Genomic DNA, 27037 nt, shown 5'->3' with positions numbered 1-27037 from the left:
CTGCCTTTTATCACCCACCACTGCATTCTAAGCTCTATTATTTACACCTCTTCCAGTCAAGAGAATCAAACTGAAATGGAGCCCTGCCCTCGGTTCCGGGCATGTCTGTGACCTTGGTTCAATGCAGAGAAGAAACAGGAGTTGGACAGGCAGTGAGAAAAGAGTCACTGACCCGTGGAAAAGAAACCTGGTGTGCAGATCCCATCTCATCAGCGGCAGGAAGCAGGTCATCATAACGGGGTGGGCACTCCCCTAGGGCTCAGTGCAGCGAGCCAGCGCCACACCTGCCATTGCGCCAGGCCCAGCGAAGGCCGCATCACGATCTCTCTTCAGCAAATCTACAAAGACAAGGGAATGATGAGGGAGAGGTAAAATAAAAGACAGGTGGAAAGAAGACATGATCAACAAGCAACAGTGGCCTCAAGGCCAGAACTTGAATCAAGCAGCTTTATCTGATGTTTTATTTTATGTTTTTAAAGATATAGTACATTTTTTTTCAGGTGCTGAAGGAAAACCTATTAGTTAAATTGTAGGGAAAATTAGCCTTTTCTTTTTAAGTCATTGAACACCAGCTGTGATAAATTTTAAACTAGCCTTTATTTTGTAAGGGACTTAGCACTTAGTTTTTCTGTGGAAAAAGCATCCCCTATTGAGGGAACTTTGCCATTATTGCCTGGAACTGATGCTCTTAAGGTTTAGGGTATTTTTCATGAACAATTAGATAGGGTTCAGAAATCAGCATCACTTCTGCCTGTATTCTTCCTCCATCTGTTAAGCTGGTTGTGTGACTGAGCTGTCTCTGAGGGAGGGGGCCAGGAGCATGCTGGGCTACGTTTTAATGACTCCCAAGAGGAAGGAGAGAACATTGCTCCTAGAGACCCTAACTATTTGACTAAAGGGGCTTGGGGCAGGCCTAATTTACCCAGCTGGTCTTGGAACCCACCTGCCCCAGAAAATACACACCGAGAGAAAGCATCCTCTGGCAGTTCTGCTAAGCCAGGTATGGACTAAGGGCTTCCCAGATGCCCTCATCGGTGACAGGGAATGATTAAGAGAAGCAGGTAGATAACACTTAAGTGTGATAACAAGGCTTCTTTCTTGGACCCTAAAGACCCAAAATGGAAGAAGTCATAGATGACACGTTACAATATAGTGTAGACACTGCAAAGTGGGGAGGGGACAGAAAGAAAGGCCATTGGCAATCTGTTTCTTCTCTGCTGTCTATACACATTACAGAGGAAAGGTTGATAACATCCTTAATCTCTAACAGATGCCTTTTTAGGCAGCAGTCAGCCTTATTCCTGGAGTAAAGGATTTTATGATTTAAAGGGTGAGGATAAGGGGAAATCACATATATTACATGGCTGAGGTCTCAAAGTCCCGTTGCCTGGGACTAAGCATGAAGAGTTAGGTTTGTAGCTGAATATATAGCTCAGCTGTTTGCCTTACACCTCCATCCATAACATCCAGAGGTTTCATGCTTCATGGAAAGCCCTTTGGGACATCTAGAAAAAAATCCGTTTACGTGATGCCACCTGTGCTCACGGCCAGAGAGAACTGAGCACTCCTCACTGCTCAGCAAGTCATGAAGGCCTGAGGGGGAAGGAAGGAAGGCTTGGCTTAATCGCAGACCTATTCCTATCTACAGGCTTCTCAGTATGACTCGGGGCTTGCTTTTGTACCCTTTTTTGGGAAGATTCATGGACAATAAGTGCGCATCTGTCCTCCTGCCTTTGCTCTGCGCTGTCCAGGGCCCAGGAGCATTTTCATCCCTCCCAGGGCTGCTGGACCCTCAGGCAGAGAACAACCAAGTGCAAAACAAAGAGAGGGAAGGCAGAGCCAGAAGCTCTTTGGATAAGAGTCCTGTGAAATGCACTTTCTTTGTGTACATCTTCTCTTGCCTTCTGCTCTCCTTCTCCCCAGCCTGTCTGAAAAGAACAGGGCAGTGGCTCTCAACAGGAGAATTTTGCCCCCAATTTTTGACAATGTCTGGAAACATTTCTGACTGTCACTCTGGGGAAACATAGTGCTGCTAGCTTCTGTTGGGTGGAGGCCATGGATACTGCTAGGCACCCTACAATGCTCAGGAAAGCCCCCCCAAATATCATTAAGTGCCAGGACCGAGAAACCATAGCTAGAGGGCAAGTTCCTTTAAGAGCTGCTCCATTTCCCAATAGCATCCTACGCAGTCAGACTTTTAGACAGGGTGTCTGCTCAGAGCAGGTCTGACCTAGATTTTGCTTGTCCCATGTCTCTGGGGTCCAGAAGCAGTAGGAGTCGTCCTCATTTTGACTGATGGCAGGGCCAGGATCTAGTTGATGACTGTTCTGCGTCAGGCTGCCTGCTGGTGTCAGAGCCAGGGTTCATGAGGCAAAGATCGTGCTCATGCGGGCCCTTCGACTAGGTATAGCGAGCCTGTCTGCTCCTCAGCCACGTGAGCAGGGAACTCAAAGTACTCACATAATGGCAGGGCCAGGGCGTGTCCCTCTTTGGGTGAAGAGGGGAGATAGTACCTTTACTCTGCCTCATGATCTCATGACTTCCATGTCAGCATATCCATTTGCATGCTTCACAATCTGTCTTTTTCCTGAATAACAAAAATCCTAAACTTTCTAAAATCCTTGCTTATCAAATAAAACTCTCTTTATTAGATATACATTTTATTGTATGAAATCCTTGACAATGATAGGATCACACAGGAAAAATAATTTAATATGAACTTTAAATTCCCTTAGTTGCATGCCTTCCTATAATTATAAAGTAAGATTTTGTTAACTCTTATGATTATATTTTAATGATATATTTAAGAGGGAAAAACTGTTTAGGGGGAATTAATAAATGACTATGATGAGATGGGTTTATATGAAATAATTGTTGATTAACGGTCTACTTCACTAACAGCAACTAATTTGTCGCAGTTCAAGTGCAAAGTATGTGAGCTGTGATGAAAAGAAAGAAGTCAACTACATGAGGCTATAAGTGAGATTTTCCTAGGCCTGATGCAGAATGACCACATTTGCAAGTTGGGGAGGAGGGCAACGCTTTCTCAGTTCTCAACAGCTTCTTCAAAGTGCTCCCGATAAGAGCAAAATGGATTGTAGTTCCCCTTAGTGACAGAGATGGGTGTGGAGGGGGAACGTCCACCCTGTGGTCGGGCCCAAAGCTCCTTTTCTGGACTCTCTTAGCTAGTGCCTGAGTCTGAGGATTCAGTGCAAGGATAGCCAATAAGAGGGTGTTCTCCTGTGTCCAAGGAGGACTCTAAGTCAGGGAAATAGGAATGTGGCTTGCATGTGAAATGATGTTGATAATAACTAGAAAATTTAACTGTGTTGCTGTGCACTTTAGGTGGTGCCATATCTAACATGTATGCCATGCTGATTGCGCGCTTTAAGATGTTCCCAGAAGTCAAGGAGAAAGGAATGGCTGCTGTTCCCAGGCTCATTGCCTTCACATCTGAGCATGTACGTGTTTCTATTCTTTCCAAGTTTAAGGTTATATTCTGTAAAGCCCGGTTGAAGGGATGATCATTTGGAAATGTGTTATCCCTAGAGGTTCTCTTTCCAGAAGATAACTCTTAGAAAAGAATGAGGGGAGAGGAGAGTTGAGTGGTACAAAAGGGTGAACTCCTTTCTCTTTGAAATTCAGGAAAACTCTCAATGAGAAAGCAGGATGTTTTTATCTGCAGGTCCTACAGTTCATTCTTTAGCAATAATGTTGTATATTGGGGGAAGGGTATAAGGAGCAAAAGCAGAGTGAGTAAGAACTAATTTGGACTATCTATACTGTGCCTACGTAACTCAAAACTCCAAAGTACCTTGTCGAATCAGTCTTTGTGTTTAAAAATTCTGATAATATATTCTACCCTCATGGTGTATTGAACCACTTAATATTAACCCTTGGCAGACTTAACCAGAGGTTTTATCACTGTAGAGAAATGGCATAATGATCTGTCATAGTTGATCTCTGGACCAGATCTGTCTCAGCCAATCACAGGCTCCTATCTACCACAAACTGCTGGCCAGACAGGATGCTGAGAGCTCAGGCCTCCCATCTTGAATGCCAGGAAATAGCATTTCACATTTCTTCCATTTTCAAAGAGCTAATGCCATTCTCCCTACTACCAAGGAGGCATTGAAACAGTGACCAATCCTGTTCACATATGTGGAGCTAACAGCCCTGCTAGGCTGCCAGCTTTCTCTCACATGCCAAGGTAAAGCAGACACAAACTCAAAGCCACACTAGAGCTGTGGGAGCATCATTTTGGTACAGAACTCTCCACCACACAGGACCTTACAGTGAACAAGACTGTTCTGAAGGTGCTAGATAAGCATCGCCTGCTGTCTAAGTCCTAACATTGTTCTTTTAGAACCTTGCCTCAAAACAGTCTAGAGTCTGGGAAACAACTGCCTGGAAGATCAAGAAGCCCTTGGATGGTAGGGGAAAAATGAAATGGAGAGGGAGGAGTGGGGTCTATAGGGAAATTAGAAGCTCCTGAAAGAGATGTTTGTCAGGAGAAGCAGGAAATCACAGTGGGCCTCAGGTCTTCAGTGGGACTTTTCTTTTTATGTTTTAGGTGGGGTGTGTGGGGAGGGGGTGTTTATAACATGGAAACAAGGGGCAAGTACAGGTTGGAAGCCAGTGAGTACAATTCATAACCACAGCCGTAGCCATGGAATCAAAGGAAACTAATGATTTATGCTAACAAATTGTCTTTAGCATCTTGTTTTCAGTCATGTTTACTACAAACTTAGTGGCTTAAAACAACATGACTGCATTATATTACCATTCTGGAGGTCGGAAATCTAACATGGATGAGGCAGGGCCAGGTTCCATCTGGTGACTGTAGGGGAGAACCGTTTTCCTTGTCTTTTGCAGCCTCTAGAGCTCACTTACCTTTCTTGGCTCATGGCCCCTTCTTCCATCTTCCAAGCATGGAGTATCTTCAGATCTCTCTCTCTCTCTGACCTCTGTTTCCATCACCAAAACTCCTTCTCTGGCTCCGACTCTCCTATCCCTTCTTTCCTTTGTAAGGACCCTTGTGATTACTTGGGTCTATCTACCCGGATAACCCAGGATAATCTCTCATCTCAAGACCCTTATTTTAATCACATAAGGTCCCCTTTGCCATGGAAGATAATACTTTCCCAGGTTTCAGGAACTGGCTATGGGCATCTTTGTACAGGGAGGCATTATTCAACTTCCTAGGTCTTGTACCTCCACCATCAGCTAAATTTCATCTCTCAGCTTCTCCAAGGGTAGAAAAACATGACACAATTTTTTTCCTAATTTCTGCTTCCCTGCAATGGATTTGGACCCCTGCATAGTTAAATGGTACTATATTCACAGTCTGAAAAATTCCTGATCTTATATGGGGTATTTTTTCTTTCGGCTTCAGGGCTGATTGCACAATCTGATATGAGATTGGTCAACCAGCAAGCTTCCCTGTGCTCTCTGGTTTCTGCTTAGTTTCTTGGGCTCAAGCTTCACACAAATTGACTTAACCTTACCCAAGAAGTTCAGGTCATGTGGCCTGGGAATAACTTTGCTATGCTTTATTTTCTTGATATTGCAAACTTAGACTAGTTCTTCATTTCTAAGAGAAACAAAGGTAATTCAGTTATACAACAACCCTTTCATTCTCCCTCCTCTTTCCTGGATCTCTATCCAAATACATAATTATGAAAGAGCATTTGAATTATAAACCTGCCCTAAAATACTAACTGGTTTTAACTGCAGGCTTATTTTTGACAAACGAACTGTTGTTCTAATGTATAATATATCTTATGCATAGTTATGTCTAATAACTATTTGACCGTTTCCAAACACTTCCAATATACATTAGCTCATTTAAGTCTCACAACAATCTTGTGGGACGGGCAGAACAGTAATCATTATCAGTATTTTAAAAATGAAGAGGCCATAGTTAGCTATGTAGGCAGAGCCAAGAAAATGGATTTCCTGACTCCCAGACCAGTGAGGTCCCTGCCTTGATTACCAATGTAGAAGCCAGATTAAAAGATTCAGCCTCAAAAATTTGTACAGAGCAGTTCATCAATTGACTTAACATTTTCTACCACCCCAAATCAAATTTCCACTAAGCGCTTTCTTAATGCAAAGGTGATGCTAGATTTTTACCTCTCCCCCCAACACTGGTGAAACAAAAAAAAACCCCAAAAAACAAAAAGTCTCTTCCTTATCTCACAGGGCTGGGCTGGAGGGGGTTTTCAGAGTTTACTGAAAGAACTCCTATGTCTCCTTGAACACTCAATCCACATCATTCTGGACAGCTGCGCCCTTAAATGTAATTGCCACCTTAAAGCTCTAGGTTAAGAGGTAACTTGACCCCCATGTCTAATTCCCTTTGGGTCCATACCCCAGGGCCATTCCATTCCCTCTGTCATTTAGGGCATCTCCTCCAGGCTTCAGACCAAGCTATATATTCCCCTAGTCCTTTCAGATTTTACAATCCCCACGCTTCTACCAGCCCTAGAAATAGATCTCCATAGGCTGAAGAAAGAAAATTACCAAGTCATGCCTCAAATGCCTTTTCTCCAGACCAATTTGCATCTTTGCATGGAGGTTTCTTTTCCGAATTATTTGACCTGCAGAAAGAAAGGGTGGCGGATGAGCTTCTGTGTGGGCCCAGTGAGGAGAGGGAGAAGCTGCTCCAAGTGTTTTCTCTTTATGTTTTTTGAGAGTTTTGAAAGCCCACAGCTTTTGGAGAATCAAAACAAGAGCCTTGTAAGACACTTACCTCAGTGCCTGGGACATAGGAAATCTACATAAACGTGAGGTACTTAAACAAAACAAAATCTTTGTTTTATATACAAAGAAACCAAGCCCCGGCCCTGACTGATGTGGTGGCTCAGTGGGCCGGGCGTCATTTCCTCAAACCAAAATGTCGCTGGTTCAATTCCTGGTCAAGGCACACGCCTGGGTTGTGGGCCAGGTCTCCAGCTGGGGACATGTGAGAGGCAACTGATTGATGTTTCTCTCCCTCTCTGTCTCCCTCCCTTCCCCTCTCTCAAAAAATAAGTAAAATCTTTTTAAAAAACAAAAAAGAAAGAATCCAAGTGCTGGAGGTGGAAGATGCTTTGCCCAAGGTTTCATGTCCATTTAGTGGGAGAGTTAGGTCTAGAGCCGCAGTTTCCCAATGGTCCCAATACTGTTCTTTCAACTGATGGACAGAATCACCTGAACACCACTCTCTGGGTGGCTGATCTACACTCACTTGTAGTGCCTTTTCTCAAATCTTGTTTTCCCCATGTTAGTTATTCTAGTGCTAATGTAATTTCCTGATCTATTGAACCTGCTCAAGTTTCTTCCCTTTCTTCTGTTCTGAATATTGAGTTAACAACTTGACATGTTTAGAGCAAAGAGATGGAAATGGTATTGAGAAACTTTGTCTTCCAATACTGAACCAGAAACTTCACACATTTAGGAAGGGAAAGGTCATCTTTTATTTTCTAAATAACCTGTCACTCTCTCTGTGGCACTCCACCAAAGCTACCCATTTCTTTTCTGTCCACCAAAATAGACTAGAACTTTCTCTAGCTTAGAAGTAGGGCAACATATTAAAATTTCATTTGTTCAAATAAAACTGTTTCCTTGAAATTTTGAATAGGACTAAATTAAATGAATAGTATTGTTATGAAGAACATTAGAAGACATAAATAAATCACTGAGTTTAAAAAAGAGAAAGCATGGAAGCTCTGAGTGAAAAGTTCCAAGATTATTTTCCTCCAAAATATAGAATCACAAAATCTCAGAAATGAAAAGGCTCTTAGAGATCATCTGGTCCAATACTCTTTCTTTGTTGGAATCTCCTCACTTTCAAAGATCTTTAGTGACAGAAAACTTGGCAAAAAATAATCTGAGTTTTAGGTTCTTTAATGAATGTAGGTTTAGAGAGAAGCTAAGATTCCAGCTATATAGTTCATATATCTCTCTCCCCACCCCATTCTCTCTCTCTCCTCTGAAAAACCCAACCACAAGCTTAATTTCAAATACCTCTTATTTCCTCATGTGACACAAGATTTGCCAGAAATAGTTTCAATGAAACAGCATAATTGCATCAAGGAAAAATGTTCTTCATAATCAGAACAAACACTGGGATCTTTCAGGCCAATCACCACAACTAACTCACTCAGCTCTTCACAGGCCTGCCCAGTTCGTGTCCACGTCACCTGGGACCAGGCACCAACACTCTGCTGCGGCCCCTCACGGCCTAAGCCCACTTCTTTGGGGAGGTGATTTTCATAATTGCTTTGGAAACATGTTTTTCACGTAACAATACTATTTGAAAGGGTTTCAATTCCCAAAATAGGTGTCTTTGATTTAAAAAAAAAAATAAAAAAAAATAACCCTAATGGCAACCCAGGCAGCTTGGAAAAAGACAGCTTCCATACAATGATTCCCATTAGACAGATTCCCTTAGGTAGAGATTAGCTTAACCAAACTTTCAGTAAGTGAATTGTGAGCCAAATTCCGTGAACCTTTAGCATCCCCTGCTCTGCCTCCTTTTCACTTCAAGGCACTCATCTCCCCTGTGCTATTTTCTCCTCTACTCAATCCCAGTATAACCTCCTCTCAGGAAAAAACCTGAGAGACATGCCAATGACTGTGAAACCTAAGTGTTGCCTTTCCTGGGGACATTTCCAATGTAATAGGAGACAAAGAAATGAGCTAATGAGGCACAAGTTCAGGCACTGGCCAGTGAGACATTTTCTCTATTCCTTCCTTCCTCTGCTCAGTGATGCTGTGGGCCAGACATTGCTTGAGGCCCAGGGAGACAGCAGTGAACACAACAGACCCAGTGCCTGCTCTTGGGGAACACTCGTACTGGGGGAGACGGGAAGGACAAGGAGGGGATGTCCCCTTTCCAGTGTCCCTGAGATCACATTCCATATTGGGTGAATGACTCCCTTGCTCTGAGTGCCAGGTCAGGAATAACTAGATAGATTTGTTTTTCTTTAGGTTAATGGATAAAGCCCATAAGCTATGGAAGTGACTAGAAATGATGGCAGGCCCTGCTCTGCCACCTCCCAGGACATGACCTCAGAGTAGCTACTTATTTCTTCCTTGTCTATAAAATGGAAATTATTTGTATGATTGACCCATGGACATGGAAAACAGTGTGGGAATTGATTGTGGGGGTGGGGTAGGAGAGCAGTGGGATGGGTGGAGGAGGGCAAAGGGGGAAAAATTGAGACAACTGTAATAGAATAAACATGATGTCTTTTCAAAGGGGTGAAAAAACTAAAATGAAAATTGTAATACCCAGCTCACATAGCTGTTGGAGGATGAAGTGAGATTATACATGTCAAGGGGTAGAGCACAGTGCCAGACCTTCAGTAAGTACTCCACCAATGGCTGCTAACTAACATTGCTATTATAACCAGCCTCTACATGGGAAAGAGTTGAGTCCACCCTGGAGGCAAGATGGCACCCTGGCTGGTGTGGCTCAGCAGATTGAGCACTGGCCTGTGATTCAAAGGGTCACTGGTTTGATTCCCAATCAGGGCACATGCCTGGGTTGTGGGCCAGGTTCCCAGGTGGAGGCACTTGAGAGGCAACCACACACTGATGTTTTTCTCCCTCTCTCTGTCCTTTTCTCTAAAAATAAATAAATAAGATTTTTTAAAAAAAAGATAGAGGCAGCAGGGAAGGCAGTGACATGCCTGGTGATATATCTGGGGGCAAATTATTTCCTTAAGATGGATATGGCCTCTCTCCCAAGACACCAGAAGAATACTCAAGAATTTACAGACTTAAGAGAGTTTAAAACTCTAGTATTACTTGTATTGTTACTCTATAGCAGCAGTCCCCAACTTTTGTGGCACCAGGGACTGGTTTTGTGAAAATACATTTTTTCACAGACCTGGGGTTTGTGGGGGCGGGTAGAGGAGGCAGAGCGCTGGTGGCAATGCAAGCGGCATCCACAGACTGGAGGTGGCGAGGAGACAGGAAGTAGAGCTGCTTACCTCCTGCTGTGCAGCCCGATTCCTAACAGGCCTCGCATGCTAGCAGCCTGTGGCCCTGGGGTTAGGGGTCCCTACTCTTTAGGGCATATGTTTAGTTTAAGACATAAAGTAATTGACATTAATTTTGTCTGAGGATTTCAAAATTCTGCTTGAGGAAACTAGGGAGACTTAAGAATGGTTTCTCAGTTGGTAAGACGATAGGAGAATAAGAAGGGACACATCTGTGGATGCCAGGTGATCTGTAGAGACTTCACATTCTGTAGCTACACTTACCATAACAACTCTGCTGACAGAGGAACTCATCACTGCCGCTGATTTTATGGTAGCTAACTTAACTAAATAAAACCAGATCAATAAAATGATCTAACTCAGATCATTTTGTCTCAAATGACCTCTTTCTTTTTTTAAAGTATATTTTATTGATTATGCTATTACAGTTGTCCCAATTTTTTCCCAACTTTGTCCCCTCTCTGTCTGGTACACCCATTCACTCCAGCAATCCCCCCTTTAGTTCATGTCCATGGGTCAAGCATGTAAATTCTTTGGTTTCTCCATTTCCTATGCTATTCTTAACTTCCCCTGTCTATTTTGTTCCTACCAGTTATGCTTCTTCATCCCTGCACCATTTCCCCATTCTCTCTCTTCCCCTTCCCAGCTGATAACCCTCCAAATGATTTCCACATCTATGATTCTCTTCTGGTTGTTTACTTAGTTTTTTTTTTTGTTTTTTAGATTCAGTTGTTAATAGTTGTGAATTTGTTGCCTTTTTAATGTTCATGGTTTTGGTCTTCTTTTTCTTAAATACATCCCTTTAACATTTCCTATAATAATGGTTTGGTGGTAATAAAGTCCTTTAGCTTTACCATGCCTGGGAAGCACTTCATCTGCCCTTCTATTCTAAATGATAGTTTTGCTGGATAAAGTAATCTAGGTTGTAAGTCCTTGCTTTTCATCATTTTGAATACTTCTTGCCAGTCTCTTCTAGCCTGCAAAGTTCCTTTTGAAGAATCCACTGATTGTCTTATGGGAACTCCTTTATAGATAATTGTCTGCTTTTCTCTTGCTGCTTTTAAGATTCTCTCTTTATCTTTAAACTTTGGCATTTTAATTATGATGTGCCTTGGTGTGTTCCTCTTTGGGTCCAACTTGTTTGGGATTCTCTGTGCTTCCTGGACTTGTGTATCTACTTCCTTAGCCAATTACAAAAGTTTTCTTTCATTATTTTTTTCAAATAAGTTTTTAGTTTCTTGCTCTTTCTCTTCTCCTTCTGGCATCCCTTTGATTCAGATGTTGACACATTTGGAGGTGTCCCAGATGTTCCTCAGCCTATCCTCATTTTTTTGAAATCTTGTTTCTTCTTTTTGTTCTGGTTGAATGTTTATCCCTCCCTTATGTTCCAAATCATTGGTTTGAATCCCAGCTTCTTTCCCTCCTCTGTTAGTTTCCTGTGGATTATTCTTTATTTCACTTAGTGTGACTTTCATTTCTTTCTTTATTTTTTTGCCATATTCAAGGAGTTTTCTGAGCATCCTGATCACCAATGTTTTGAACTTTGCATCTGATAGGTTGGCTATCTCCATTTTGCTTAGTTCTTTTTCTGGGGTTTTGTTTTGTTCTTTCATTTGGACCATATTTCCTTGTCTCCTCAATTTAGCAGCCTCCCTGTGTTTCCGTTTATTAAGTAGAGCTGCTTTTACCCCCTTAGTAGCATGGCCTATGGAGAAAAGACACCTATAAACTGTGTAAGGTGGAACCTGAGATAATTGCTAGGGCGGGGCAACCCGTTTCACCTTTTTGTGGCTGTGTGGGAAGATCTCCTCCAGGGAACAATGATGCTGCCTGGCTTCTGACAGTTCACCCTGCACTCAGCCGTTTCCAGCCACTTCACCCCCTTCTCACGTGTGACTAGCAACCTTCCAGCTTCTGCCCCAGTGGTGAATCCTGGAGTGGGTGAGTTTGTGTACATTCTAAGACCTTCAAATGACCTCTTTCCATAAACATTTTCATTTCACTCTTCTCAGGATGCTTAAGTCATGGAAATAATAGCTTTCGATTGAGTGATCATTGTGACATGCTCAGTGCTGTGTTCATATTTGACACCAAATATCCTTGGATCTCTTTTTGTGTCAACTTAAGCGTGGGATATACCAGGATCTTTTAACACATTCTTTGGACAAAAGCTAACAGTGGGAATACTTTAAACTATAGAATTAAGTGTGAGTAATAGGGTAGCAGCTTCACAGAAATGCCTTATGTGCACATCCATATCACCTCTGACTCACAGGGTATCTAAGAACATGGCTGGGTGACCCCCTCCTCTCCAAATCATAATAATTAGAAATCACTGAGGCAGTCTCACAGAGTATGAACTTCTTTGTAAATCAAGTGCTTCTTAAAGCATTTCTTTAATTCTTTAAGAAGCAGGAAGCTCTTTTATGCCATCTGATGAATAGAAGCAAAAATAAGGGCTACCAGTCTCTCTGACAAATGGGGTTATCATTTCCCTCAAATCCCATATATATTTGAGGAAAACCAATGGGTACGTGGGAGGGAGGCAAAGAAGCTGGTAAATAAGTGATAATTGTTGGTCCTGCAATTGCAAATGGGAGGAAGGGGATCCAAGACAGGGGAAGGAGTCAAAATAGTAGACTCCAGTTCCGTCATAGGTTGGGCTTCAAGATTTACTGGTTGGGGGTCCTGGATGTATGATGATGTGCAATCCATTCATTCTGCTCAGTGTTCTCTCACACACACTCCATTCACTCCACTCTCAAGGAGAATGGGGGGAGGTACTGGCATGAAAGGAGCAAGTCCAAGGACAACTGACAGATCTTAGAGAAAAAAGATAAAGCTTTTGATAAAATGTCAGCAGAGTTAAGAGCTGATATTTCCAACCTAGTGTTTTCTTTCTCTTTTCTTTATTTGAGGTCTCTCATTGCTTCTTCTTCCCCTAAGCAGATGGGCTCTTTAGAATGGCCTACAGTTGCTTCCTGCTTGGAAAGGACCCTATCTCAGGCTTTCTGGGGTGGGTATCAAAAAGACCTCTCGACTTGCTCTAGAATGGACCTTGGAATAGAGGCATTGAGGTCCATTTGGCCCACTATCATTTAGCCCCAATGACCAAAGCTGCCCTTCAACATTGGGACTTGTGGTCAGAGGTTTATGGCAACAAATAGTAGATATTTCCCTGGATTTGTTCTCTGAGAATATGGTCAAATTCAACAAATATTTATTAACTATGCTACAACAAAGTTTTGCCCTTATGTAGCCTATGTTCTAATAGGGGACAGAGAGTGGGTAAACTAATAAATACTTAATTTCACATGGTGACGAGAGAACAGGGTGGTAGTGGGCTATTCCACTAGCTGGTCATAAATGGTCTCTGTGGAAGTGATACATAACAGAGATCTACATTTAATGAGAGAGGGAGCCATATACACATATCTGAGAAAGGTTTTTCCAAGAAATGAAACAGCAAATACTAAGACCCAGAAGAAAGAATTGACAAGTTTAGCAACTCACAGAAGACCAGCAAAACCAGTACCACTACTAGATAGAGAAAGCAAGAAGAGGAGAGGTAGGACACAAGGTAGGGGATGGAGGGGTGAAGATAACTAGATGCTGAGGGCTGTCTTAATAATCTTTGTGTTCCCTGAGCCTAGAAGAGAATTTCTGTGAAGCCCTGTGGTTTACTAGGCAGTTGAATCTGAGTCTCAGTTAAATATCTGGGTGTGACTAACAATGGCTTGAAAGAATTGATGCAGCTTTCCAAACTGCTTGCCTAAATTGTAATAGAGGAAGAGAAACCAGCATGTCAAGAGACTGAAGTGGTTTGTCCCATAACTGTCTACCATTCCCCTTACTCTCTCATCAACTTTAAAGACAAATAGGATTTGCTGTCCCCAATAAAGCAGGAAGGAGTTGATTTGCACCCCCTAGTCCCAGGGCTGGATGAAATAGCAGAGCCCATGCCTGTGGGCTCTCATTTTACACATTCTCACTTTGGACAATCAAATCCCATGCAAACCCAGGAGGCCTGCTTACTTTTTTACTTACATTTATTTTATAACTATAAAATCCCATACTTGTTTGCACATGTTTTAAATGTCAACTGAATCATGTAGCCTGTGTCTAGATTACTTACACCTTGTTTTTTAAAGATAGAGAAATTAATCTTCATTTGTATAAATTAAAAACCATATGGGTTTTATCTTCTACTACCCTTAAATCAAAACACGATTTAGTTCTAAATGAGCACTAGATTCTACTGAGGAGGTCTATTGTTATTTTTTTCAAAATCAGGGTGGGGAAGGCAAGTGGGGCATTCATAAGCTCATTCCCCAGCTACTTTATTAATGAACTGACTATTGCAACAGTCTTGATGGTTTAAGAGACACGTCTGAATCCTTACAGCTTCCAATTTTTGTTCATAGCTCTGCTTTGTGAAGCCGCCCAGGGCGGCCAGTTCATTCCCTTACTGTTGCCTTGGCACAGCCCTTTAGCTATCAAGGCCACCGGGGCCATACACCACCGCATTTCCTCTGCTCTCTCTAGGCGCTTGGTCTCCAGGCTCCTCAGCATCCAGGATGCTGTTGTGCTCTGGTTCATCAGCAAGTGGTTCCATGAAATATGGTGCCGAGGATTAAAAGTGATTCTGCACATGTTGTCTCTCCAGCACAGAGAGATAGGCCATTTAAGCTGTCTTCGCTGTTTCTTCCTTATTAGGCAGTCTTTCTTTTTCTCTCAAGTTCCTTCCTCTTTATGGGTCCCTTGCTATTTGTGGACAACATTTAGCTATTTCTCTGCTCCCTTTCCTGAAAATATAAACAGTGTCTGGTACCTAATTCTCTTCTTCATGCCTCATATCACGTTTGTTCCCCATCTTTAAGCTTTCTATTTGGGCATGTGTTTGCCTTTAAGTGTGTAGCATTTGGTGCAGTGATCAATTATCCTGGTTAATTGCTCCTCATTTGAGAATCCCTATTCTTTCTCATTAAAGACCAGACAAGCCGACTTCCTCTCATTGACCAGGTGCACCAGATCTCTTACTTATCCCCAATTTGCCATTTGGCAGTTTAGTGCTCACTTATGAGCTCCTTCATTGAGGGGCTAATTTGAGTAGCTTGTGCTTGCTCAGTGGGGCAGCTGTTTCTTCTGTTCTCTGCCCTCCCGGCAGTGAGACTTAGTACTGTTTTCTCCTTTTCTGGGGGTCACTCAGGGATCTGCTAAATAAGCAAGAGAAAGCACTTTCGTAAGTGGGGGAGACATGCATCTTTACAAACCCAATTAAGCTTTCTCTCCTACTTCCCAGGTATCTTGGTAACTAATGTCCACTTTGTCTTTCTGGGGTTGTAAAATGAGGCTAATGGCCCTTTCTCATTACTTCCAAGCTACACGGGGCTTTATAAACACCTCTATTCAGTGTCTTGTTTACTGGTTTACATTATTTGCTGTTCTTTTAAATCTGATTTCCTCTTGCTTATGTAACATACCCCCTAAAAACACATGTGTTAGTAGTTCCTATGCTCCATATTTAAGAATTCAGATGAATCAAAAGTGGGCATTCAAAGAGAAAGTACACTCTGGAACCATAACTTAAAATTCTAGTCAGCAGCCCTTTGGTGATGTAAATTGAGGCAGCAGCTTCTCTTCTGGACAGCTTAATGATCTGTAGTTAATAGTAAGAGGCTGCTGGGCAGACACAGCACATACAGCTGGGCTTAGGTTAGCTTCTCTCAGCTTTCCAAATTGCCCGTGATTCCTACCCAGAATCAATAACCAGGAGCACGAAAATGTGGCGATTCCTTTTCCGTGTGGCATTTGCCACACCATATTCTGCCCAAGCCAGGAATCATCACCTCCTTCCTGAGCACACCCCAGGCTGGGCAGTCACCTATTTGCACAACGAATAGCCTCTCCAGTATGTCTAGGACAAAAAGTGCTGGATTTAAAGGCAATCTCTCCCCTTACTTGAACACACACAATTTCACTGAACTTGAGAGAAACTGAGCGTAATCTATCAGGAGCAAGTTGAAAGTCTGGGAGCCATGTATACACTGATGGAGACAGTCGATGTGTTCTTTATCCTTGTATGTAAAATTGGCTTGGATTACCCTGTGTTGGGGTAGCAAGCTGTCTTACAGAGGTAGCAGGCCCTTTTACAATTTCCAGGGCCCTACTATTTTTCTTAAAAGTCTAAGTGAATTCTATAACAACAAGCAAACAAACAAAAAACCCATTCAAAAATGGCCACAGGACTCGTATAGACATTTCTCCAAAGAAGATCTACAAATAGTAAGCATGTGAGAAGATGCTCAGTGTCACTAATCACTGGGGAAATACAAAGCAAATCCACAATGTCGCACCACCCCACACCCATCAGAATGAGTATCCTCAACAAAGCAGAAAATAACAACAGATATAGAACAACTGAAACCATTGGGCAGTGCTGGTGGGAGTGGAAAATGGTGCAGCTGCTGTGAAAAACAATGTGACAATTTCTCAAAAATAGAATTGCCTTAGGATTCAGCATTCACTTCTGAGTATTTCCAAAAGAATGAAAAGAAGGGCTCAAAGAGATACCTGTACACTCTGCTCATAGCACCTGTATTCACATGGCCAAAAGGCATAAGCAAACTGTGTCCATTGATGGATTAAAGGAAAAACAAGGTGTGATGTAGACATACAATGCATGTGACCCAGCACTGAAAAAGATTACAACACGGAAGAACCTTGAGGACATTAAGCTCAATGAAATAAGCCAGGCACAAAAGGACAAAGGGTGTATGATTCCACTTATATGAAGTACCTAGAATAGTCAAATTGATAGATACAGGAAGTAGAATAGTTGTCACCAGGAGATAGGGAGAGGGAGGATTGAGGAGTTTCACAGGTTTCATGGGTACAGAATTCCACTTTTACAAGATAAAAAAAGTTATGGAAATGGATGGTAGCAATGGTTACACAACAATATTAATATTAAGGTCACTGAATTGTGCATGTAAAATGGCTAAGATGGTAATTGTGTGTTATGTATATTTCACCACAATTTTTTTAAAGCCCAAGTAAAGGATACCTTTTACTCTCAGCAAACCAGGCTTTGGAGGGACAGATTAGAAATAGAAGAAAAGAAAAAATATAATAGCTGGGGGAGTGGATCTTGACTTTATAGGCAACTAATTACAAATATGCTCTTTTTACAGAGTCATTTTTCCCTCAAGAAAGGAGCTGCAGCCTTGGGCATTGGAACAGACAGCGTGATTCTGATTAAATGTGATGAGAGGTGAGCATGAATATGAATCCTTGTGGGTTAGCAGTTTGCATATTCCACACATATGCCTTGTAGTCCCAAAAGAGGCAATGACCATGGGGCAACAAACCTGCACCATCCTGGCCACTGCCACTCACTTACTTTTTCACAGGGACTCTTGCTTGGAGTCCTGGGACAGTGTCCCTCAATGCCATGAAGCATTCCATGGCCCTTGACTGAATCAGAATCTTTGTTAAATCAACCCAAATATGCTGCACCAAGATGGTGCATGAGGACACTTAAGCAACAACCAGCAGCTTGAGCACTGATTTACTATGATGTCATCATTGTAGGCACCGTGGACAGTGTGAACTTAATGGACTAATTACAGAAGGAGGGACATTTTAGAGAGCAGGGAGTAAAAAATACCCCAGGCATTCACTAGCTTTGTGCTGGAACCAAAGGGGAATCCTTGTTTTAATTGATACCCATACCTCACAGGTACTCTGTGAAAAGGTGTGGGGGACATTTAAAAGCACTTTATGGATATTCATGTAAATTATCTGGAACCTATAAAAAATTAAATGCATTGAGTAAGAAATTTTTCTAAATTAAAAGGAAGCCACTCAGTCAACCACTCTATTATTCATATGAATTTAGTGGACAGGCATTTATGATTGACCACCATATTGCAAAGCACTAGAAAAAGATACAGCCTAATGCCCATGCGCTGATAGTGTATGATCTAAGTGGAGAGGGGGTAGCCTCAGAAGCGACATTTTATGGTTGAATTGTGTGGCCCTGAGTACATATTCTGTACATTGATAAGGCTTGAAAGGCTTCATGCAGCAGGAAGGGCTTGAGCTGGATTTTTAAAATGGGAGATGAGTTGGATGGGTGGAGGGAAGGCGTGGCAGCTGGAGAAGACTGAATGCCATGGGCAAAGCCACAGAGGTAAGAACGTGCTTGTGGGACTCCAGGAGCTGGGCCTGGCCAGAGACGAGGGGAGGGGGAAGCATGACAGATAGGGTTGGCCAAGTGGGACTTTGAAAGCTCCATAAACCAAGCTGATTAATAACCATATCTCCCTCTGGGAGATAAAATTACAAGAGATTGCCACTTTCTTGTTCACACCTTCATATATTGTCTGATTTTGTTTGTTTGCAAGGAACACACATTACTTTTACAATGAGGGGGAAAAGTGATGTTTCATTTTTCCTTTGCGGGGAGGGAGTTAACAGCATTTGAGCTTGGCGTGTCTGAAGGCCAGGCAACTTGCAAGCGTTTTTACTGGCCAAGGGCATGAATGAGACCTCGCTTCAAGACTCAGGTAATAAGATGGGTGTGAAATAATAGAGGACTGGAGTGAGGTGAACATGTTTTGAAAAAGGAACAGCCGCATATTTTTAAGGCTACCAGTGTTTCTCACTATCAAGTATTTAAGAATTAAGATTTGAGGGGAAAACTGGCACACGCACAAATTGCTAACTGGAGATAAAGGTTTAATTAACAAAAAATTTTCTTAACCTGTAGCCAAACAGTTATAAGTAATGAGCCTAGAATTCAGGGAAGAATTGCCTGACAGGCCCTAGTTTCCTGGTCTCGTCAGTTTTCCTTCTTAGCTTAACTTGTAGGTGTTCTCGAGTTGAATCCCAATGGGCTGATAGATGAGCTGGTGGAACAGAGGGAACCCTTGACCCCACTCCCTACAGCACCAGCATTGCTGCTTCTACTCCTGTGAAAATCGGGTTGTGACCAAGGAAATGGCCTTGGGATGAGTCCTCCAAGCCCGCCAGCCAGGTATTCCTGAGAGCAAAAGGTTGGCCCGAGGACATCTGACTGTCTGGAGGCAGTTTTGTGCTCGAGAGAGGAGTGCAGGCTGGAAGAAGGCAGAGAAAGAAGGGAAAGCTGGGTGTTGCGGGGGAAGGAACCATAGACAGGGCCGCCAGGACAGACCGGAGGGTGCCTGCCATTCGCCCTCAGCAGAGCCTGGGGCCTTTGTCTCCTTCTGCTCACAGGCCTTGTAGGACCAGGAGGGAGGAGGGAACACACAAGAGGGAGAAGAAAGAAAAAGGGGGAGATCATAAGAAATAAAAAGTGGGATAAATAAGGACTAGGAGAACAATCTTTTGTTGGATGTATAAAGTGAAGCGAGGAAGAGGGAGGTGGAAGGAAACATGAGAGGGAGCGTAAACACATGAGAGCTTTAAAAGGAATAAATTATCATTTTTACCATTTAAAAAGCAATCGAATCTTACTTTTTTAAAAGTAAAAAATAACAGGGAACTATCACAGTTCTATCACCGAAATATCATCGCTAATACTACCTTGGTGTCTAAACTTTTGAATCTCTTTTTAAGCATAAAGGTTTATTTTTACTCTCTTGCTTTTGAATAATATTTACATTTGTGACCATGCTTGTTTTTCTAACCAGACATGAAAACATAAATACGTTTCTACATTATTACCAACACAACACATTTAACTACGTTATTTTTAAGATGTAACTGTCAGAAAACACGATAGTACTTTGAGGGGCTGGCTCTGGGGCTGGGCCATTAAAATAAATCTCAGCTCCAGCAGGAGCCAGGACAAATGCCTCTGTGCCTGTTTCCTTATCTCAAAAAAGGAAAAAAGAATGGCACCTGCTTCATAAGGTTGTTGTGCAGATTCAATGCACTGACAAATGTAAAATGCTAAAAATGACAGCTAGAACAGAGCAAGCACAAAATATTAGTCCCCTACTGTTTATTCCACTATTTCGGGTGTTCCTGTTATAAATAACCTCTACATCCTTCAGTGAGTGTTCTTATGTGCCCAGGGCTTCTCCATCTATGGTTGTTTCTCAGTATAATTGCTGACTTAAACTATATGAACATTCTTAAGTGATGCTTTAGGCCAAATTACCTTTCAAAGGGCTTCATAAATTTACTCCTAGCAGTATTGTATGAGAATATTTTGGAAAATAAAATTAAAGCTATGTCAGTAGCTACTGGTAGTCTTTAGTTCTAATAATTCACACCATCTGTATAGCTTGAGTTTAAGATTGAGAGGCTGGCCTTAATGGAGTAAGTGAAATTGGAGTGTTTGGGGTCAGGAGTCAAGGAGAAGTCCTTGAACAGTCATCTGTAACCACCATTCCAGTCAGAATCAGTTAAAACACTCTTTGCAGCCTTTTTATTTGTATTATCAAGTCCTCATAAAAGTCAGATGTGCTGTTCAGAATATCATTTGAGGCTGACAAAGAGCATACCTACATTTTTGTTTCTCCTCACGTGCTTTGCAAAGTTCCAGGCTTTGCAAAACATGAGCCAGGACCTGCTCTCTAAGGCTTTCACTTCTTACAGTTACTCTCGCCAGCTCGGCACAATAGTCCATCCATGACTGGGGTGACGGGTTTTATCTTGTTCTACAGACAGTTGACTTAGTAGGAAGCTCACAATTGAAAGGAAATGTCCTATTAAAAGAGAATAATCTCTGACCTTCTACCAACAAGCTCAAAGCCACATATGGAAGAAAATCCAAGAGATACTATCCCTTAATTAGCAATTATAGGACCTCTGCTTGGGGAGCCATTCAAAGTGAAACATGGTTCTCAGTTAAAACACGGTTCTTAGAAATGTATAGCAGATTGTTTGTTTGGAATAGGTCCTCTCAGAGTTGAAAATCAAAAACAATTTTAATTTTGTTACGCATACTCTGAAAAGTAAAGTAAGATAAGGTCATGGAAAAACCTCAATTCACAATGGTTTACATTTTAATGGAAGCATCATAACTAAAGAGAATATTTTATTTTGTAAAAATTAATTATTAAATACAAAAGAAGAAAATTCGTTAAATGAATCCTTCATTTCCTAAGTTTTAACTTGAGTTCCCTTTCCTTGTCAGCAAAAGGTTGACTATTTACAGTGATGGGATTAATGACCTTTTTTAGGCGTCATTGTGTCTAATATTTGCAACATTTGAATTAATGGAATCTAAAGTAATGGTTCACTAATGTATCTAAGGATTGTGAAGAAAAGTCTGAGTTAGTATGTAAAGGAAAAATAAGTATTTGTGGAAGAAAACTGAGTGACATTTCAGAATTGGATGAGGCCACTGACCAAACAGATGTTTCCCAAAGGTTCAGACAGGGGATGAGGAGAGAGAACTTCTACTCCATGGGTGGTAATCTGGAAGAATATGAAGTTCCCACATGATGGAGATGAGAGCCCTGCGAGCTATTGCTTTTGGCTCTAGGTAGTGGCCTTGGTTGGGAACACAGTGGCAGACAAGGTAGACGTCGTCACAGACGCACAAAACTTAGGCGGGTGTGCAGAAGGCAGACTTCGAAACAAGCGGAGACCACGACACCTTCTAAGCCATGGATGAGGGAGAAGTTGGCGTTCCCAAGGAACTGAGAAGAAGTTCCGGGGGAAGTGGTCAGAATGTTCTTGTCACAAAAAATCTTTTAAGCTATGTGAAGCTATTTGGACTTTAGCTGAAAACACTGAGCATCATGGAAGGATTTTAAGCAGGGGAAGATCTTCATATTTTTATGTTAGAAAAATCATGTTAAGTGCCTAGGGAGGCGTGGGTTAGAGGGTGGGAGTCGGTGGCTGTGGTGAGATGAATAGAAGAGGACACATGGTGGCTGACCTGAGGTAGAGCAGTGGAGACGGAGCGATGGAACTAATAGGAATTATTAGCTGACTGGCATGCAGGGTGGGAGAGGAGTCCGGATGAATGCAAGGCTTCTGGCTTGCCAGCGAAGTCCGTGTGGTGTTATTCTCTGCGGTAAGGAGCCATGGCCAAAGCGAGAAGTTCAGATTTGGAGGTGCTGAGTTTGAAAAGCGTGTGAGGCATCCAAGTGAGGGTGTCAGTGGGCAATGGGGAATCTGAAGGTGCGCACTGGAAGCCATGTGGGGTGGCCTAGGCCAGAACTGGGGCGGAGGCAGAGGAGCCTGCCACGGAGACAGAGAGAGTGGGCAGAGGAGAATCGGGACCCGGGGCCATGAAGACCACGAGTGTTTCTGAAAGAAGGAGCTGTTAATGTGTCAGATGCTACTGATCAATGAAATGAGGGCCTACAACTGCTCATCGGCTTCACTGCTTTGCTTTATAAGGAAGTAGCTGGTGAGTTTGGCGAAAGCATCTTCAACAGAAGGATGAGGGCAGAAGGCAGTTTGCAGTGGGTTGAAGGATAAGGAAGGGCAGGGAGAGCGAACAGGGGCAGTGCTTCCAGAGGCTGAGTGTTAAGGGGATGAGGGAGGGAAGAAGGTGATGGAGAGGTTGAGTCCAGCCCAGTTTTTGGTCTTATTTTAGGAGAGGGGTTTAAGGCATATTTGTGCGATGAAGGACCTGCTAGAGAGGAAATGTGAATTTCATGAAAAAAGAAAGTGTAAGATAAATAGCAAAGGTTTCATTCCCCTATCTCTGAGCCCTTGTAAGAACTCTGAAGTTATTGCACATTATAGAATTGGAAGGAAACAAAGGGGGAGAAAACAGGAATGGGGATGGGGGAAAGGTGGAGGAAGGGTCAGAGGAGGCCAGGGGCAAAGCCCTGGGCTTACACTGTGTTGACAAGCCACTAATGAATCTCAGTTCAGAAACCCTTAGAGGTGGAAAGGTTCTTGGACAGTAACTCATCCATACCCTCCCTTTTTTTAAAAAGTTTTACTTTGTATTTTTGTAAATAATTTCAGACTTAAAGAAAAACTGCATGACTAGTAGCAAAAACTCCCATATTTCCTATACCCAAATTTACTAGTTGTTAATAATCTGACACATTTTGTCATTCTGCTTTGTCATTCTCCTTCTCTCCATCTAATTCAATATTACACATTGGATGTAATGAATATTACAATATTACATGTGTAAATTATATGTATCTTATAGATATATTTTTTTTCTGAACCATTAGAGTATTCCTTGCAGACCTCTTGCCTCTTTACCCCTTCATATTTCAGTGTGGATTTTCTAAGGACAAGGATATTCACTTACATAATCACAGTACAATGAGCAAAATCCGGAAATTTGACATTGACATAAGGCTATTATTTAACCTATACACGTTATTCAAATTTCATTAATTGTCCCAATAACATTCTTTAGAGCTATTTTTCCCAGTTCAGGATAGTACATTACATTTAACTGTCATGTCTTTTTAATCTCCTTTAATGAGGGACATTTGCTCAGCCTTCCTTTGCCTTTCATGACATTGATGTTTTTGAAGAGTATAGACCATTTATTTTGTAGACTCTGTCTTAATTTAGGTTTGTCTGGTATTTCCTCATGATTAGTTTCAGGTGATGCATTCAGAGCAGCCGTTCCTGGGAGGTGATGCTGGTTTTTCTCCCATGTACCCCATCAGGAGGTTTGTTACATTATCAGTTATGTCAGCTTTGACCATTTGCTTCAGGTGGTGTCTGCCAGGCTTCTCCCCTGGAAAATGACTGTTCTCCCCTTTGTAGTTAATAGGTACCTCGCAGGGGATACTTTCAGGCTATGGATATTCTGATCCTCTGAAACAGTCACTCACTAGTTTAGCATCCATCGACTATTCTTGCCTGAATTATTATTATGATGGTTGCAAATGAGTGATATTTCTAACTCCACCATTCCTTCTACATTAATTAGTTCCTTTCATTCTACTGTAAGAAAGAGCTCTCTCCCTCTCTGTCCCTTTTTCTTTCTCTGTTATTTATTATCAATATGGACTCATAGATACTTTTTGAAATTAATTCTCTCTGACATTCTCTCCCACTCTCTCTCCTCTCGCCTGTTTTTCCATCTCTTACTCCTTCATTCACACTTTCCTTTAAATTATCTAAATTACTTGTAAATTGCTGTAAAGCCTTACAGAAAACAAACCAGACCAAGATACAAGATTCCTGGTTGGTATAGGACTAGAAGAGTCATTGGCCTTCCTAGCTCACATGTAACACAAGAATTCTGTGAGCTATTTTGATTAATACTGTCCTACTCCAAGAATTAACCACTTATGTTTTTATATACATTTTAGTTTTTTCTTTTCACATATTACTTAGCTTTATAAATTACAGCTAAAGTGCATTCCCCATTGTTGTTAAGTACCTCCCTTTATTATACAATTGATATACAATTGAAAGTATAAATAATCTGGGATCATTATGTTTTTTTATTTAATTAGTTGAACTGTGGTCAGTGCTTGAAGACAGTTAGGGAAGATGATTAACTCTTTCAAGCCCTACAGGAACTGTAGAGTGCACCGTAATAGGATAAACTTCGCAGAGACCCTGAATCAGTTATAACTGAGCAGGGATGTAGTAAGCCCTCTGAGTGTCATCTTTTCTGTGGGTGTAGATGCAGAGAACTCAGAGATGCTCGTGGTGTTTGTACATCATTATGTCCTATATAAGGAGGATTACAAAATAATAACAGCTGAGCCCTGGCTGGGTAGCTCAGTTGGTTAGAGCATCGTCCCAGTATATCATGATTGCAGGTTTGATCTCTGGTAAGGACACATACAAGAATCAACCAATGAATGCATAAGTAAGTGGAACAACAAATTGATGTTTCCCTTTCTCTCTCTCCCCTTCTCTTTCTCTTTCAACTTAATGCAAAATAATGATAGCCGACAGTTTATTATGTGTCAGGTACAGGTTTAAGCACTTTACAAAATTGATTTGATTAAATTATTTCATTGGAGACACAAAAGAGTATATTTCCTCACATCTACCTGGTATTGACATAGCTTGTGAAGTGTTTCTATATACACAACAGCCCTACTGTATGGTGTATTCTCCTTTCTCCATTTGACCCATAACCCTGGCAAAGGTGGGACATGTCCAGGGTCACATAGCTGATAAGTGAAGAATCAGGGATTGGACTCAGAAGAGAATTCCTAGTGTTCAACAGTTAATGGCCTTTTCTTTTTGTTTATTATGATAAAATATATGTAGCAACATTTACCATCCTAACCATTTATAAGTGTACAGTTCAGTGATATGCAGTGTATTCAGATTGTTGTCCAATCATCATAACTGCCCATCTCCAACACTCTTTTCATTGTGGAAAACTGAAACTCTATATCCTTTAAACATCTCCCCATTTCCCCTTTCCCGCAGCCCCGTGTGACCATTATTCTACTTTCTGTCTCTATGAATCTGACTAGTCTAGGTACCTCACTCTTTTTGTGATTGATTTATTTCATTTGGCCTAATGTCCTCAAGGTTTATCCATGTTGTCATATATGTCAGTATTTTCTATCATTTTAAGGCTAAATAATATTCCTTAAGCAATAATATTTAAGGCTGAATAATATATACTACTGGGGTTGCTTCCACATTTTAGCTGCTTTGAATATGCTGCTATGAACATGGGTATATAAATATCTCTTCGAGCTCTGCTTTTAAATTTTGGGGTATATATTCAGAAGTGGAATTGCTGGATAATGTGGTCATTCTATTTTTTAAAGATATTCACTACCACTATTTCTTCTTTTAACATATTTTTAAATTTTTAATTTATTGATTTGAGAGAGAGACACTGACTTGTTCACTGGCTGCTTCCTTGGCATATTGGGATAACGCTCTAACCACCTGAGCTGCCTGGCCAGGGTAGTCATTCTTTTTCTTATTTTTTATTTTTTGAGGAACTGACACTGTTTTCTATTTTACATTTCCACCAACACTGTACAAGTGTTCCAATTTCTTTATATCCTTACTGACAATTGTTACTTTCTGTTTTATTTGTGTTATAGTAGCTATCCTAATGGTTTAAGGTCGTATTTCATAGAGGTTCTGATTTGCATTTCCCCAGTGATTAGTGATGTTGAGAAATATTTCACATGCTTTTTGGCCATTTGTACACCTTTTTTTGAGAGATATCTACTAAAGTCCTTTTTCCATTTCTAAGAATTTTATTCACCTGTTTATTTTTACTTTTTTTAAGAACTATCTTTCCAACTTTATTGAGCTAAAATTGACAAAAAGTGAATATTTAAAGTATACAATGAGATGAGTTGATATATGCATACATTGTAAAATGATTACAATTAAGCTAATTAACATGTCTGTCCCCTCACATAGTTATCATTTGTACATGTGAAGAGAGAACACTTAAGATCTAATCTCTCATCAAATTTCAAGTATACAAAACAGTATTATTAACTATAGTCACCATGTTGTACATTAGATCCCCAGAACTCATTCATCATATAACTAAAAGTTTATACTTTTTGACCAACATCTCCCCGTTTTCCTCTTCCAATAGCTTCTAGCAATCACCATTCTACTTTCTGCTTCTGAGTTCAACTTTTTTAGATTCCATACATACGTGAATTCAAACAGTATTTGTCTTTCTCTCTCTGACTTATTTCACTTAGCAAAATGTTTTCCAGATTCATCCATGTTGTCACAAATGACAAGATTTCCTTCTTTCTCATAATATTCCATTGTATATACATACCACATTTTTTTAACCCATTCACCCATCAATAGACACTAAGGTCGTTTCCATGTCTTGGCTATTATAAATAATAATGCTGCAATGAACATGAGAGTGCAGCTATCTCTTCAAGATACTGATTCATTTCCTTTGGATATATATACCAAGGAGCGGAATTTTTGAATCATATAGTAGTTTTATTTTTCATTTTTCAGGAACCTCCATACTGTTTTTCATAAATGACTGAATCAATTTATATTCCCACCAAGAGAATATGAGGGTTCCCCTTTATCCACACCGTTACCAACACTTATGGCTTGTCTTTTTGATAATAGCCATTCTAACAGCAATAAATATCTCATTGTGGCTTTGATTTGCATTTCCCTGATTAGTGATG

General features: G+C 41.2%; 1 protein-coding gene across 1 annotated transcript in view; it reads left to right on the top strand.

The window, feature by feature from the left end:
• The window catches only part of GAD2 (glutamate decarboxylase 2), a 78033-nt gene that overhangs the window by 8166 nt on the left and 42830 nt on the right, over positions 1 to 27037 (top strand). Inside the window, exons 7-8 of the mRNA XM_054592519.1 lie at positions 3346 to 3461; positions 17186 to 17265. Of these exons, the coding sequence (XP_054448494.1) occupies positions 3346 to 3461; positions 17186 to 17265 (196 nt within the window). The remainder of the gene's footprint in view (positions 1 to 3345; positions 3462 to 17185; positions 17266 to 27037) is intronic.

The sequence above is a fragment of the Pteronotus mesoamericanus genome, unplaced genomic scaffold (assembly GCF_021234165.1).
Source record: "Pteronotus mesoamericanus isolate MK-2021 breed Mesoamerican mustached bat unplaced genomic scaffold, CSHL_Meso_final contig_130, whole genome shotgun sequence".
Classification (NCBI taxonomy): Eukaryota; Metazoa; Chordata; class Mammalia; order Chiroptera; family Mormoopidae; genus Pteronotus; species Pteronotus mesoamericanus.
The sequence above is the reverse complement of the archived record's forward strand: the minus strand, read 5'-3'. Positions and strand labels throughout refer to the sequence as shown.